This window comes from Lepidochelys olivacea (genome assembly GCF_965140295.1).
Source record: "Lepidochelys olivacea isolate rLepOli2 genome assembly, chromosome: 7".
Lineage (NCBI taxonomy): Eukaryota > Metazoa > Chordata > Testudines > Cheloniidae > Lepidochelys > Lepidochelys olivacea.
This window is the reverse complement of record NC_140417.1, coordinates 9,070,642-9,085,139: the sequence shown is the minus strand read 5'-3', so window position 1 is coordinate 9,085,139 and position 14,498 is coordinate 9,070,642. Positions and strand designations below refer to the sequence as shown.

The 14,498-nt window shown below is 38.7% G+C and overlaps 1 protein-coding gene across 1 annotated transcript in view; it reads left to right on the top strand.

The window, feature by feature from the left end:
- Nucleotides 1–14,498, top strand: part of TMF1 (TATA element modulatory factor 1) — a gene marked incomplete at its 5' end in the record, with an annotated part of 33,180 nt that extends 18,682 nt beyond the window's left edge. The window contains 11 exons of the mRNA XM_084633468.1: nucleotides 825–991; nucleotides 1,192–1,348; nucleotides 2,000–2,092; nucleotides 4,625–4,781; nucleotides 5,742–5,934; nucleotides 7,843–7,912; nucleotides 7,997–8,089; nucleotides 9,485–9,604; nucleotides 10,331–10,477; nucleotides 11,510–11,635; nucleotides 13,406–14,498. Of these exons, the coding sequence (XP_084489594.1) occupies nucleotides 825–991; nucleotides 1,192–1,348; nucleotides 2,000–2,092; nucleotides 4,625–4,781; nucleotides 5,742–5,934; nucleotides 7,843–7,912; nucleotides 7,997–8,089; nucleotides 9,485–9,604; nucleotides 10,331–10,477; nucleotides 11,510–11,635; nucleotides 13,406–13,549 (1,467 nt within the window). The 3' untranslated portion in view covers nucleotides 13,550–14,498. The remainder of the gene's footprint in view (nucleotides 1–824; nucleotides 992–1,191; nucleotides 1,349–1,999; nucleotides 2,093–4,624; nucleotides 4,782–5,741; nucleotides 5,935–7,842; nucleotides 7,913–7,996; nucleotides 8,090–9,484; nucleotides 9,605–10,330; nucleotides 10,478–11,509; nucleotides 11,636–13,405) is intronic.

Here is a 14,498-nt window from a genome sequence, read left to right as displayed (position 1 = left end):
ATCCTCAAGTAGACTTCTTATGTGGATTGGAGCTGTAGCTCACGAAAGCTTATGCTCAAATAAATTTGTTAGTCTCTAAGGTGCCACAAGTACTCCTTTTCTTATTGTACTTCAAGTGCTTCTTGATTTACACATTCCTTCCTTAAGAAGCTGACCAAATGCTTTACAAAGGTTACTTAAAAATCAAGTCAGTACACAGCCAATATTCATAACTTCGAATACAAAAATGACACATGCATACAAATAGGATTAATAGATTCATTAGATCATAACCTTTACAGAGAGATGTTACATGGCATATGTAGCATAAAACATATTCTAGTTATGTCATATATACATTCATAAGCATATCTCCATAAAGCCTTATGGGGGGCACCATCACATCAGCATCATACTCCTCTCCCTTTTTTCTTCAACTTCAGTTAAAGCTCTATTCCAGGAATCTTACATTTTAGGCTTTCAGTCATCAAAAGTAATTTAAAGACTATTCAGTGGTCTTAGTAAGTCTTATTTGGGCTCTTGATATTTCACTCACTGAAACTTACGTTAGTGCGCAGCAAGGCTTTCTGTTGGCCCTGAACTTGATTGTCACCAGTTGTCTATGCCCGTGCCTAGAAGTAAATGTCACTCTAGAGGCCTGTGTCTGTATTGACTCACAGGTATGCTGTCACCATTCTAGTGCAAAATGTTGTTGTCTTGGAGCTGGCGTTTCAGGTTTAATGGAATTTAACTCAGGAAGACTTAATAAAATGCTCCATCTTAAATTTGAAGAGTTTTTTCAGTTATTTTGGTAGACTGTTATCAATTTTTTTTCACTCTAATAGGTGCTTGATGGCAAGGAGGAGGTTGAAAAGCAGCATCGAGAGAACATTAAACAACTGAACAGTGTGGTAGAGCGACAAGAGAAGGATCTCAGCAGACTTCAGGTCGACATGGAGGAGCTTGAAGAACGGAACCGAAGTGTTCAAGCAGCACTTGACAGCGCATACAAGTAAGCGGATACTTGCATGTAAAAATCAAGAAGTTTACACTTAGAAACTCCTGTGTGTGGTGCCTGAGAAATGTTTATAATATGTAGTAAAAATTACTTGTTAAGTCAGATGGTATAAACTGTGAAGATCACTGTAGTTTTTCTACTTAATTTGAATTTTATGATATAAAATTCCGGTGCCTTTAATTCTTGGTTTGTAGGGAACTTGCTGATCTTCACAAAGCTAATGCTACAAAGGATAGTGAAGCACAAGAAGCAGCATTAAGTCGTGAAATGAAAGCTAAGGAAGAACTTGGATTAGCTCTGGAGAAGGCCCAAGACGAGGCCCGCCAGCAGCAAGAGGCTTTAGCAATTCAGGTGAGCTTTAAGCCTGGGGATTAAAGCTTTCTCCTCTAATTTGAGAGTGCACTTTGGGCTATGAATGATGTGCTCTGCTGAAGGGAACCAGGCTTTGTACAAGCTGGATGTCAAAATTCTCCTCCATTCCTCCAAAAAACAGCTTTTGCCAAAAACAGCTTGAAAAAAATACTTAACAAATCTAGCACGACTGTTTTGTAACCTAGTAAATAGAAAATAGTATGAACACCAGATAAGTCATAAATTCAATTAACAATGAGCAAAACATAGGAGGAGAAATGTCATAATGCACTAAACCACTTGTCCAAAGTCGTAATCTTTATTTTAAATATGTTTATCTTGTCTAAATTCGTGATTATAATTTTGGTGGTAAGCCACAGTTCATGCTTGTGCCTTTCTTGTTATGATGTTAAGTGTTACTTCCTTGAACTGGGCACTGTGTAACTAGTAGTGGGTGGGTAAACTAGTGAAACTATTATGCACATGTTGTGTGTGGGTATGCATAGCTGACCTGTAAAACTCATAAACTGGGGCCCCAGGTACAATATTCACTGATGCAAATACACGTGGCTGTAGCAGTGACAAGTGGAAACTGAATTCTTCATTCAGAATTAATGAAATATAGTAATTCTCTACTTCCTGCTGATACAGGTGGCAGACTTGAGACTGGCACTTCAGCGAGCCGAGCAGCAAGCAGCAAGAAAGGAGGACTATTTGCGCCAAGAAATCAGTGAATTACAACAGGTGCAGTAACAATTAGAATCATAGAATGATCAGGGTTGGAAGGGACCTCAGGAGGTCATCTAGTCCAACCCCCTGCTCAAAGCAGGACCAATCCCCAATTTTTGCCCCAGATCCCTAAATGACCCCCTCAGGGATTGAACTCACAACCCTGGGTTTAGCAGGCCAATGCTCAAACCACTGAGCTATCCGTGTCTCTCCCCCCCCCCATTTGTTTCATTGATATTTCTAGCTGCTCCGTGTTCGTTTGGTTCAAAATAAAAAATGCAAGGATTATACCGAGATAGACAAGGTGGATGAGGTAATGTCTTTTATTGGACCAACTTCAGTTGGCAGTGACAGTGCTAACCCATAACCCATTGGGGACCCTAAGCAGGAATGTTCCCTCCCTCCCTGCCTGCCCACCCCCCCGCCCCAGCTCATACTAAAAAAGCGAATAAAAGGGCCCCTTGAGCTGCTCGGGGCCCTGAGCAATTGCTTAATCCGCTTATGTTTAGCGCCAGCTCTGTTTGTTGGTGAAAGAGACAAGCTTTCGAGACACACAGTGCACTTCTTCAGGTCTGGGAAAGGAAATCCCAGTGTCACAGCTCAATGCAAGGTGGAACACATTGTTTAGCATACGTAGTTAGCACATAGTGTAAGGGACCATTCAAGGTAGAGCGGCCCCTTACCACCTCTGTTGTCATAGGACAAAAAGAGAGGATTAGTGGGTTACAGATTGTTGTAACAAGCCATAAATCCAGTGTCTTTTCTGAACCCCCACTTCTGGCCTTCAAACAACTCTCCAAGCTCATCATCAGAAGCAAGTGCCTGACAGACCAAAATACAGCCACTCAAAGTGGCACCAGACCCTGCCAGACCAACAGATGGAAAAGCTTCAGACATATCTCCATTACTACAGTTATCAACACCCCCCACAATACATATTTCAAGGTCCATGGATTCTACACATGCCTATCACGTGTGGTATACCTCATTCAGTGCACTAAATGCCCAAATAATAAGGTATGTGGGTGAAAACAGACAATCACTTCGCACTCAAACTCACAAAGGAAAATGCTATGAGAGAAAAACACCCCATCACCGGTGGGATGGACACTTTTCACAAATCGATCGCTCTATATCTGACCTATCAGTCCTCATCCTCGAAGGAAACTGCACAACACTTTAAAAAAACGAGCCTAGGAGTTTAAATTCATGTCTCTGCTAGACACTAAATGTGAACCAAGATACTGGATATATGGTTTATTAAAACAGTCTGTAACCCACTAACCCCCCTCTTTTTGTCCTATGACTGCAGAGGTGTTAACGAGCCACTCTACCTTGAATGGTCCCTTACTATATGTGCTAACTACATATGCTAAACAAACCATTCCAGCTTACATTTTGTTGTTACTGTGGGAGTGCCTTTCCTGGACCTGAAGAAGGGCTCTGTGTGGCTCAAAAGCTTGTCTCTCACAAACAGGAATTGGTCCAATAAAATATATTAATCTCCCCAACTTGTGTCTTTAACACCCCGGGACCGATACGGCTACAACTACACTACATACCTAGGATTATGTTATTTGTTTAGGGGAGGGACTTCTAAAAGGGGAATACAAAATGCTAAAATAACTTGAAAGTTCATAGGTCACAAGATACCTTTTAGGCCATGTCTTGTGCAGAAGAACATTAGGAACAAATGTTAGGAAAAACCTTTGGTTGTTCTTTGATTTTCAACCAATATATTTCTTTGAAAATCATTATGCCAGCTTTTTAAGCATGACGGATCTTTTTAGTATGAAGCAAAATTTAGCCATTAAGGTTGTGATTATGCTGTAAAACTTACAGCAAATGGACACTTAAATCCCTTCCTGTCTTCCCTGGAAGAGTGGATTACTTTTTCATCCTTTTCTTTTAGGAATAGTCCAGAGATTAGTCTAAATGTGGCCTCTTCCTGGGGCCTGTGGAGAGAGTATTGCCTAATGAATGTGTTAGCACCAGGAGGGAAATAACTTGATAGCAGATCCTGTTGAGGTGTGAAGTGGTTAGTAAAGAGTCAAAACTTGAACTTTTGGTAGGGACTAATTAGGGGAGAGAAATCCCCCAGAATGGAGTGCTCTTCTTTCTTCTCAAGTAATGGCATTTTTAAAATTGAATTCAATTTTTAAAATTGAAACCATAATATGCTGTCAGCTAAGTATTAAGGCCTGCTAGATGAGGCTTGTCTTCTGCTTAATACTGGAAACTCCAGTTATATACTAACACAACACTACCATCAGAAAAAGGGTCCTTTGGCAATTAAATCTTCTTCTACTGTCTGACTTTAAACACCAGACCTGTTTCCTAATGACTTGTCTAAAAAGTCACTCCAGCTCTTGATGATGTATTATTCTCCTCTAACTTTACTTTATTAAAAAAAAAAGTGCAGTTTTAATAGTAGTTATTGTAGAACATGTAAGGATTGTAGTTACATTTTTAGCTGAATTTTGTGGTAAAACTTAAACTGTCATGCCGTGTTAAGGTTTAATGGCATTGAACTAATTCATAATTCAGAGACTCCAAGAAGCAGAGAATCGGAACCAAGAACTGAGTCACAGTGTTACATCTGCCACCAGGCCACTTCTTCGGCAGATCGAAAATCTGCAAGCAACACTGGGAGCACAAACCTCTTCATGGGAAAAGTTAGAAAAGAACCTTTCTGACAGACTTGGTAAGTCTAGCTTGTATGTAGATTTTAATGTATTGTGTGACTGTCGGGGAGACACTAGATGGCAGTAATGTAGTGAGAAGAGCATAGACTTATGTCTAAAGTATGGGAGATCTGGGTTCAAATGTGTATCAGTAATATAGGATGATACATAGGTGTGTTGCAAGGGTGCTGTGAGGTGTGATTTACTGAATTTGTAAAAGACTTGAGATGGTATGGTAGTAGTGATTTATATAAGTGAAGAGCACTGTATGTGTATATATAGAATTTTAAAGGAGAGGGGCAGGAGTGAAAATGGACCAACATCTTGAATTGTCAGATGTGGTTTTTGGATTCCATGACCTGGGCTCAGCTAGTATAATTTACTGTGTGACTGTCCAAGGCTGTGAAACAAATATATTTCAGCTGCGTTGAGGGTTGTAATGAAAAACTGTTGCCCCTTGGATGAACAAAATGACAATGGAATAAAATGTCCAAAGCCACAGGTAGGGTATGTAAATGTTTCCTTTAATTATGTACTCTTCAAAACTAGAATCTCAAATCCTCCTTGCCTGGCAATCCTCTCTACCGCCAATTGTATATTCTTGTTTGGTGGCAGGCATACTGCCACCAATCAGTTCTCAAACAGTGCTGTATCTACTCGTCCACAATGAGGCCTTTACCCTGCTATTACGTGCTTCTCATGGCTAATGCCAAGATGTAATTGCTTACAATATTTTGAATGCTGTTGAAAAGACTACATTTCTCGTGAAGCCTGGAAATAGTACAAGAATAAACCTTTATAATGTTTGAAAAATATCTGAATTGCATCTAAACATTTGGCAAATATGCCAAACATTTCAATTAGACACCTAAATAGTTGGCTCAAGTTTTGGATGACTGACTATTTTGGCGTAAAAGTCAGCTAACAGTTGTTTTGTTTTTTTATAATGGATTGTGTATTTACTCTTTCTTGGGAATTAGGTGAATCTCAAGCCCTCCTGGCAGCAGCAGCTGAGAGAGAACGTGCTGCTACAGAAGAACTTCTTTCCAATAAAATTCAAGTGTCTTCCACTGAATCACAGAATAGCCTCTTGAGGCAGGAAAACAGTCGCCTTCAGGCTCAGCTAGAAGCAGAGAGAGCCAGACTCAAGAAACTGGAAAATGAAAACAATAGGTGAATTGGGTTAAGTTCTTGGCTCATACACGTTTCTTTAGATTCATATGGAAATGAAAGGAATATACTATCAAGTTTTTGTGTTTGAATAGGAAGACTTGCCCTTTTGTATGTATTTGATAACTACCATATAAAATACTGACTGTGTTGCCGGCCAAGTTTTATGAAGGAAGACACATACAGAGATCCTTTTCTTTATTTGATACCTGCTACTTTCAGGTCACTTCAGCTCTTCTGGGCTATCCATGTACCCTTAGGGTTCCTAGAGGCACTTCTTATGCATTGAGCCTTAAATCTCTCACCTCACCCAGGACCAGTCACTCTCACCTACTTTATTTGCTTTTGACAAGAATATTAAATAATGATCATTGGTGGCAGGAACCGTAGGCTTGGGGAGGCTATGCCATCCCAAACAGCCAGATGTGGCTCTGCCCCTAGCCCTGCCCCCCCTGCTTCCTCCCATTCTGCATGCGCCCCTCCAGTCCCCTAGCCAGTACTGGCCATGGCTGGGGCTGGGGTTATGTCTACGCATGCCGCCCACCCTCCCGGTGCTCTGGGGCTGGAGCCGGTGGCTGCAGTGGGGGAAGGGGCGGGGCCTCGGGTCGAAAGGGTGGGGCTGAGGGCTAGCTTTCCCCAGCCTCTGGTTCATGTGCCACCCATGATGATGATCTCTTTGGCCCTACTCTTGCAAGCTGCTTTGTGTAGTTGCAGTCCGTGAGCCTCCATGCAGGCACAAGGGTCCATCTGCACAGAGCAGCTTGCAGGATTGGGACATTAGAAAGCATCCAACATCTTCTCCAAAAAGAAATTAAATCAATCAGTTATCGCATGCTAAGAAGTTGAACTGTGGCAACGACTATATTCTTAAACATATTCCTGCTTTTAATAGTAGAAAAACAAGAAAACATGTCCCTTGAAGACTAATGCTTTTTGGTGGCTCCACGCCACCACCTTCTGAACTTCTGCTTTGATGCATTTCCACCAACATCCAATACAGGCCTCCCACCTCTGCCTCGGCACAGACACTATTGTAGAAGCAAACCTGAAGTCAGTAGCAAAAATATTAAGTAACTATGAATTACCCTTGTGAAATTCTTCCTCTTGACTATGTCTCCAACAAACTGTGTTTGTTTCCCTTTTAACCCCCTGGGCTGTTCCTGGGGGGAGGTGTGCTTTCCTGCATTGGGATTCCAGTTCATATCAGGAAATTCCCTTTTCAGCATCCTGGTGGTACATTGGGAGGATCAAAATACTTTGGTGATCTTTCAGTAGACTTCATCCTATCTAGTCAACTACAGTTTCTTCCCAGGCAATCTACCGGTCCTAAGAAATTCTGACACCTGGGATAGTTTTGCCTCCTGGTTTCTGAGTTTAATTGTGTTAATTTGAGGAGTCATATGTCCACTTCTGTAGTATGCTTACGCTATTTTTTTGTATGAGAAATAGTTAAAGATAAGTTATTGAAAGTTGCTTTAAGGTTAATGTAAGTATTATTGGTTCATGCAATAGTAGACCAAGTATCCAGAATATTAAAGCAGCATGCACACAACAAACAAAGCGTAAGAGGATATTGCATGGAAATATAACAAGTGGTTAAACAGAGGTTCTTAAGATTAGCAAACATTCTAGTAGCCACATGCTACTTACAAATCAGTGTGAGGGTATTTTTCTAACATCGTAGAGAAATAGTTTTAGTTCTCCATTTGGTAATACAAATCAATTCTGTTCCTGATGCAGTTAAATATTAAGCTTAAATATAGATATATATTTGTATAGGAAACAAATATTGTGCATAATGCTTTTGTCAGTTTCAGTAAATTATTTTTCTTTGTGGGAACCTAAAATAAAAACATGAAGAGAAGATTGTCTTTCATAAAATTACATTACTTTTCCCTTTTTTCAATATAGATATGAGGTTGAATTAGAAAACCTGAAAGAGGAGTGTATGAAAACTCTTGATGAAGCAAAGAAAGAAAAGGTATTGGTTAATTCAATATTGCATTGCTTCATCATAAAATTCTGAGTTTGCAAGGGATTAAAAATCCACATTTCCTCCTTCTAGACGCTGTTAGCTACTCAACTGGAAATGGAGAAAATGAAAGTTGAACAAGAAAAAAAGAGAGTAATTTTTGTACAAGAAACAGCAAAGGAAAAGGTATTTAAATTTGCTTTAATGTTAATTCATGTGTTTCAAAAATCTTATTGGGTCACATGATGACCGAGCAAGTCTCGAATGCTAAAATGTCATATAAACAACAAACAAGGATTTAGAGGATCTAGCATGGTAATGGCATGAAACTAAGTGTCTGGGACTTCTCTGCATCTTTTTTTTTTTCCTGTGAATTCAATGCTTGTGTGAAAGGCACTGTATTGACAGTCCTGAATAATTCCTCTATTTAGTCACAGAACAAATGAAACAGGGATAGTATCAGCATAGGTTGATCCACACTGTTGCACCAGTGTGCCTTTGTCCTTACCTTGAGGGGCATGACATTCAATGTCTGGGGCCACTGAAAAACTCTTGCCTCTGCTGATACTACCAGCAAGGTGCCGGTTAATTCTAGTTGTGATGCGTCTGTGTGATATGAATGCTGGTCTATAGGCCCTGACTCACTTTGTTTAGCATAGGTTACCAAATGCCCATCAGTTGGCAACAGCTTTCCGTCACTACCAGTCAGCAGTTGATATTCTAACACCACTCTGTCCTCGCTGTTAATCTCCTAGTTGCTGCAGTTCTGAAATCGAAGTCCTGTTCAAAGTTATTTACTTCATCCTTAAGTCAACATGTATTCAGTTGCTGACTGCAGAGGATGTCAGCCTATTTAGAAAAACTCGTCAGTAACAGAGTTTAGCCTCAGAGATCCTGAGTTTGAGCATTGTAACGCTTTTTAAAAAATCTCTTCACTGTCCTTCATCCAGGGAAGAACCTACTTTTTATTTAGGGTGTAATTTCTGTGAGGCACATGAGCTCAGCGAAACACTTAATTGTCTCTAGGGCTCATGTACTTTTGTGGTCTTAGGCCAGCATTCTGCGGTGTGGCTACTGAAAGACCACTTCCCTTTGCAGTAGGTAGTAACGTCTGTTTCTGCATAGCCAGGAAAGCCTAAGGCAGTAGTGGGAAACCTGCAGCCTGTCAGGGTAATCTACTGGTGGGCCGCAAGACGGTTTGTTTACATGGACCATCCGCAAGCATGGCCGCCCGCAGCTCCCAGTGGCCGCAGTTCACCGTTCCCAGCCAGTGTGAGCTGCGGGCTGGTCAATATAAACAAGTGTCTCGTGGACCGCCAGTGGATTACCCTGATGGGCTGCAGGTTGCCCACCACTGACCTAAGGAATTGAACTTGGGCTAGATGTACTAGTGACACTGTTAAATCCACTTCACTGTTTAAACTTCAGTTAATATACAGAAAAAATGAATTTGTGCTCTACATTTGGGAGTGAAAAAAGAGACCCCATTATATGCAAAAAGGTCTGTTTGTTGTCTTCTTCCTCAACAATCTTTGTTCCTTGTATTCACTTTCTCTTAACTAGCTGTTGTATTTTTCAAAGGAGCGCAAGTCATTTACCTTATCAACAGTGGAAACTGTTTCGAGTACTCCAACATTGTCACGCTCAAGCTCTATAAGTGGAGTTGATATGGCAGGGCTTCAGGCATCCTTCCTCTCTCAGGTAATGTATCATTTATCAATTGATGTTTTTTGATAAACCATTTTGCTACCTTTTGTGTGTTTACAATGAATTATGTTGGAGTCTTCAAATAGTTTTATTGGCATGTTAATTTTATCTAGCTAATAACTGCTTTGAAAAAATAGTGATTTCAGCTATTTTGCTTTCTTAAACATACCTACAAAATGTCTAGGTTTGCATAGCATTTGAACGAGGATGCCTGAGAGCACATTTAAAAAAATATAGTAGAATAATGTGGAGAATATAAACTTGAAGTGCTATTCATGTAATTCGTTCCAAAGTGCTTTATAAAATAAGTTGACACTATATCTAAAGTTGACTCGACTGTTAATCCAGTGATTCTAGTTTAGTGCACCACTCACTCGTGACACACTGCCACTGTCTTGATGCAATCTGTCCAAAGGCAGTTGCTTCTGATGACTTTATCTATGAGAATATAGAGATCTATGCTAGCCAAATGGCAGTGGTAAGGGTGACATGACAGCAAGCAAACTTGACATGACAGCAAGCAGCTTTGTTTAGCTATTCAAAATGAGCTTTTGTTTGGAAGGAATATATTTGAAGCATTGAAACTTTTGACTCTAATGATGACGGTCTTCATTTGCTGTTTGTATTGAATCAGTAGGCTCTTGCTTCTAGTGCTAAAGTCTTCAAACGTGAAATAATCTCAATGTCCGATCTTGTGGTTGGTTCACTTTTTATTTGTAGGATGACCCTCATGATCATTCATTTGGGTCAATGTCTACAAGTGGGAGCAATCTTTATGATGCTGTAAGGATGGGAGCAGGTTCAAGTATAATTGAAAACCTGCAGTCGCAGTTAAAACTGAAGGAAGGAGAGATTTCTCACCTACAGGTACTGTGAGAATCACTTTAAGTTTATTGTGTGTGTCATAAGTAGAAAGATGAACATGATTTTACTTTACTGGTTTGTTTTACAAAGTTTATTTTACTGATAGCTGTGTAGGGTCTGGATGTGCAAACAATGGTTTTGTCTTGCACTGATGTAGGGACACTCCTCCCCACCCATCCCCCAGGCAGTTCTGTTAAAGTCATAATGGGCCATCACAAGAGACGTAAGCATGCATTACCTAGTTTTTGGATGAGGTGGATCAAGTAGACTCTACCTGGCTATCTCAACATTGATCAGGGTTCCAGGGAAAGGTGAAGAAAAAGGTGAGGAGTTCGTGTTGAATGCTGTTTCATAGGGCACTTAATTGAAGATGCTTTAAAAGCAGTATATCAACGTTCCTTCCCCTGTCCATCTCTGTGTTACCTGATTTGATTGCTTCTAGTTTCTACTGATCTGGGAGTGAAAATCCCCAAGACTTAACATAGTGGAAGCGTAAGGAATACTAATGTGAATTTATGTGGCATGCAGGTTGGAAAATAAAGAAACCACTTAAACGTGTGTCATTGTAAACCTGTCTTAAACTTGAATAATGTGTTTTTTCATGTTTAAGGTGTATGTACTCAGTTTAGCAAATTAACCTTGAGCTTCAATTTTTATGTATGAAAGAGCTCTTTAAATTGACACCTTACCCCACAGCAAATACTGTCTTACCTATACTATATTATTTTCTTACTTTATAAATCTGACATCCGCTTGGTACTGTCTATATCAGTGATACTCAGACTGAGGCTTGCGAGCTGCAAGTGTATCTTTAATGTGTCTCCTGTGGCTCTTTGCAGCACTCTCTCTCTTTTGGGTAATGTTGATAGCTATTTTGGCTCTTGAACCACTGAGGTTTGAGTATCACAGGTCTGTATAATAAATTGACTTCCAAGATCAATCATTCTAATTTTTTTTTTAATGAAAAACAAAGTTAGTAACTTAGTATGTCACTCCCAGCACAAAGCTCTAACTGTTAAATGCCTGTTATCTTAGCTGGAAATTGGAAACCTTGAAAGAACTCGATCAATAATGGCAGAAGAGCTGGTTAAATTAACAAATCAAAATGATGAATTTGAAGAAAAGGTAAAGGAGATACCGAAACTACGTGCACAGCTAAGGGTAGGTGGCTTTCATTTATATAAATCAGGTGAGAGATTGACATGTGATTTATGAAAACTCTTTTTACTAAGTTAATCATTCATAAATAAATATGTAACTCTGTAGATGCCCATTGTGATACTTAATACAAAATCTCTTTTCATTAAAGTTGAAAATGTGGTAAGAATCACAAAGTATATTGAATTATTAAAAGTTAGGCAGTGGAAAAATAACTCAAAGTAATACAATTTTAGACTTGAAAATTAAGTGCTCTTTTTACAGTAAAACTGATAAATTGGTTTGTAACTTCATACGATGCAGTTTAGAGACGGATGGATTTTGTCAGCAGATTTTGCTATATTGCATGGCAATTATCAGTTACTTTCCAAATTGATTTTCAAATTGTTATGCTAGTAAACATACAGTTCAGTGAGTGTGCATACCTATAAAAGAATCCATGTTAAGAGTTAGGAATTGTGATATGCAGAGAGAGCCATAATTTCATAATTATGCCCACTGTCAGGAATACTAAAATATGTCACATCATCAGTATAATTGCATGTGTAAACGACCACTTCATAGCCATATAGTCACTTGCACACACAGTTGTCATAATTGTATACTGAAATTAGGCATGCATATTTTTGTGCTCAGAGCATTCCGAACATCTGGCTTGGAGCTCATAATTTTTGAGTGAATTGGAAGTCTTGAGAGCCAGCATAAGAATTAGAGTATTCCATATGAGTTTAGCAAAACATAACCTATCACAGTAAAGGTTTGATCCTGTCTGATCATGATACTCATGGAACTAATAAAATAAATATTGCACATTTTTAATCCACTCTTATTACTTAACTTCTTGGGTCCTTTTTTGTTGTTGTTCTGTTTAAAGAGAACACACACATGCAAATCTTTTGAATTGCAATTATCTCATTCTGGAAAATGATTCATTCTTTTTTATACATGCAGCATGTTAAATTTTCAAACCAGAAAGTTTTTGACACTAAGCTTCTTCCTACAACAAAATCTAGTGATGGTTTGCTGAATGTTCTCTCCTTGACTCATTGTAAGTTATGAACATTAACAACTGCACAATGTTCAGACTGCTTTGTACTACGCAAAAATGAAGGAAAAGCACTTCTGAAACTGTTTTTGGCTTTCATGTGTACAAGCGCTTGTAAAATCTGTGATGTGAGAGAGATTTAAAATTGAATATTGTAATTTAAAGTGACCTGAATCATGTAGTAGATGCCTTTTCATTAGATGATGATTTGCGGACCTTTCCAGATTATTTTACTTTGAAATTCATATAGAAACTACAGCTGCCCACCTGCTGAATGGAATGCTGTGAGCAGCCAACCTCTGTGTTTAAGCCTTCAGTTACATTTCAAGAGCTTAGTGGTCTTCTATAAAACCCTTAGTGGTCTGGGGCCTGTTATCTGATATACCAGAGAGAACTTGCAAAAAGTGCCTATTTTCTATAGAGACTTGGGCATTAAAGCCAGAGTCATTTATGAAAATTTTACTCCCTCACCTCTTTTTGCTCTTTGTAGTTAAAAATCCTGCCTTTGGAATTTGCTTCCTTTCACAGTTCCCAAGAGCACACATTTGGTGATATTCAGGACACAATGCAATATGTGTTTATATGGGTTAGCATTAGTTTAACTTTTCAGCTTTTTTAATACTTAAAGCATGATAGGCAATGTGTTAGACAAATAATGAAAACAAATATATGGCACTGCTTTTAAATTGGGGAAACAGCCAAATAACCAAAAGCCCATGTTATTCTAGGATTTGGATCAAAGATACAATACTATTCTTCAGATGTATGGAGAGAAAGCAGAAGAGGCCGAAGAACTTCGACTGGATCTAGAAGATGTGAAAAATATGTACAAGACTCAAATAGATGAACTTTTAAAACAAAGACACAACTAATTCCTGCTGAAACTGTAACTTTCCAACAATGACATTAAACTGTAAAGAGTGATGTTTATGTAAATGCAAAATTCAAATGCCTTGTAAAAAAATGTACTATAAAAATGGGATTATATTGTAGAGTTCTTCTGTGGGGAAAAATCATTACGCTTTAACAGTGTCTAGTACTGTTGGCAGTTAAATTATTTGTGCATTATTTAAAATGTGTTTAAATAAAACCATCCCTCTCTATTTAAGGTTAACCAAAAGGTGGACCATTATGTACAGACAGTAGCACAGAGATTATTTGACTAATGTAATGTTACCTAACCATACAGCACTGGAAGGCGTAAGGATAATGTAGCATGAGGCTTTATTAGACCTGCCCCTGATAATTTGCAGATTACTGTTTTACACGCTTTCATGGGTGTACAGATAAGAGTTAATGTTGGAGGATTTTTTTAATGTCCTGAACATTTTTTGTATGATTTTATAGTACAAATAATAGTTGTTTTTTTAACATGACTATAAATAGCAATGACTTGCTGTGTGAAACTAAAGGGGGTAGATATTTTAGGCTTAGCTTTTTTTTATTAAGTGAAAATTTCTGATTTCTACTTTGGGGATCTTGAACATGCAAGAGTAACAATTTCATGTTTGTAGACAAAATTTTATCTTCATATAACATCTTTTATCTTCACTCCCCAAAGCAAGGAGATTGACTCAAGACTGCTACTCTTGTTCTTAAACCCACTGCTCCATCTTGAATACTCTTTGTGCTGCATTCCTGAAGCATAACGGGGCCATTTAGAGACAGTTTTGCCTGTAACTGTAAATCGAACTAATGTCAACTGCAATAAGCAAGACAATTCTTTTGGTTCTTGTAATTTTGGGTGCTGCTTTTTAACAGTACTGTTTAAAAAAACAAAAACAAAAAACATGTATATAAAATTCTCTTGACACAAAATAA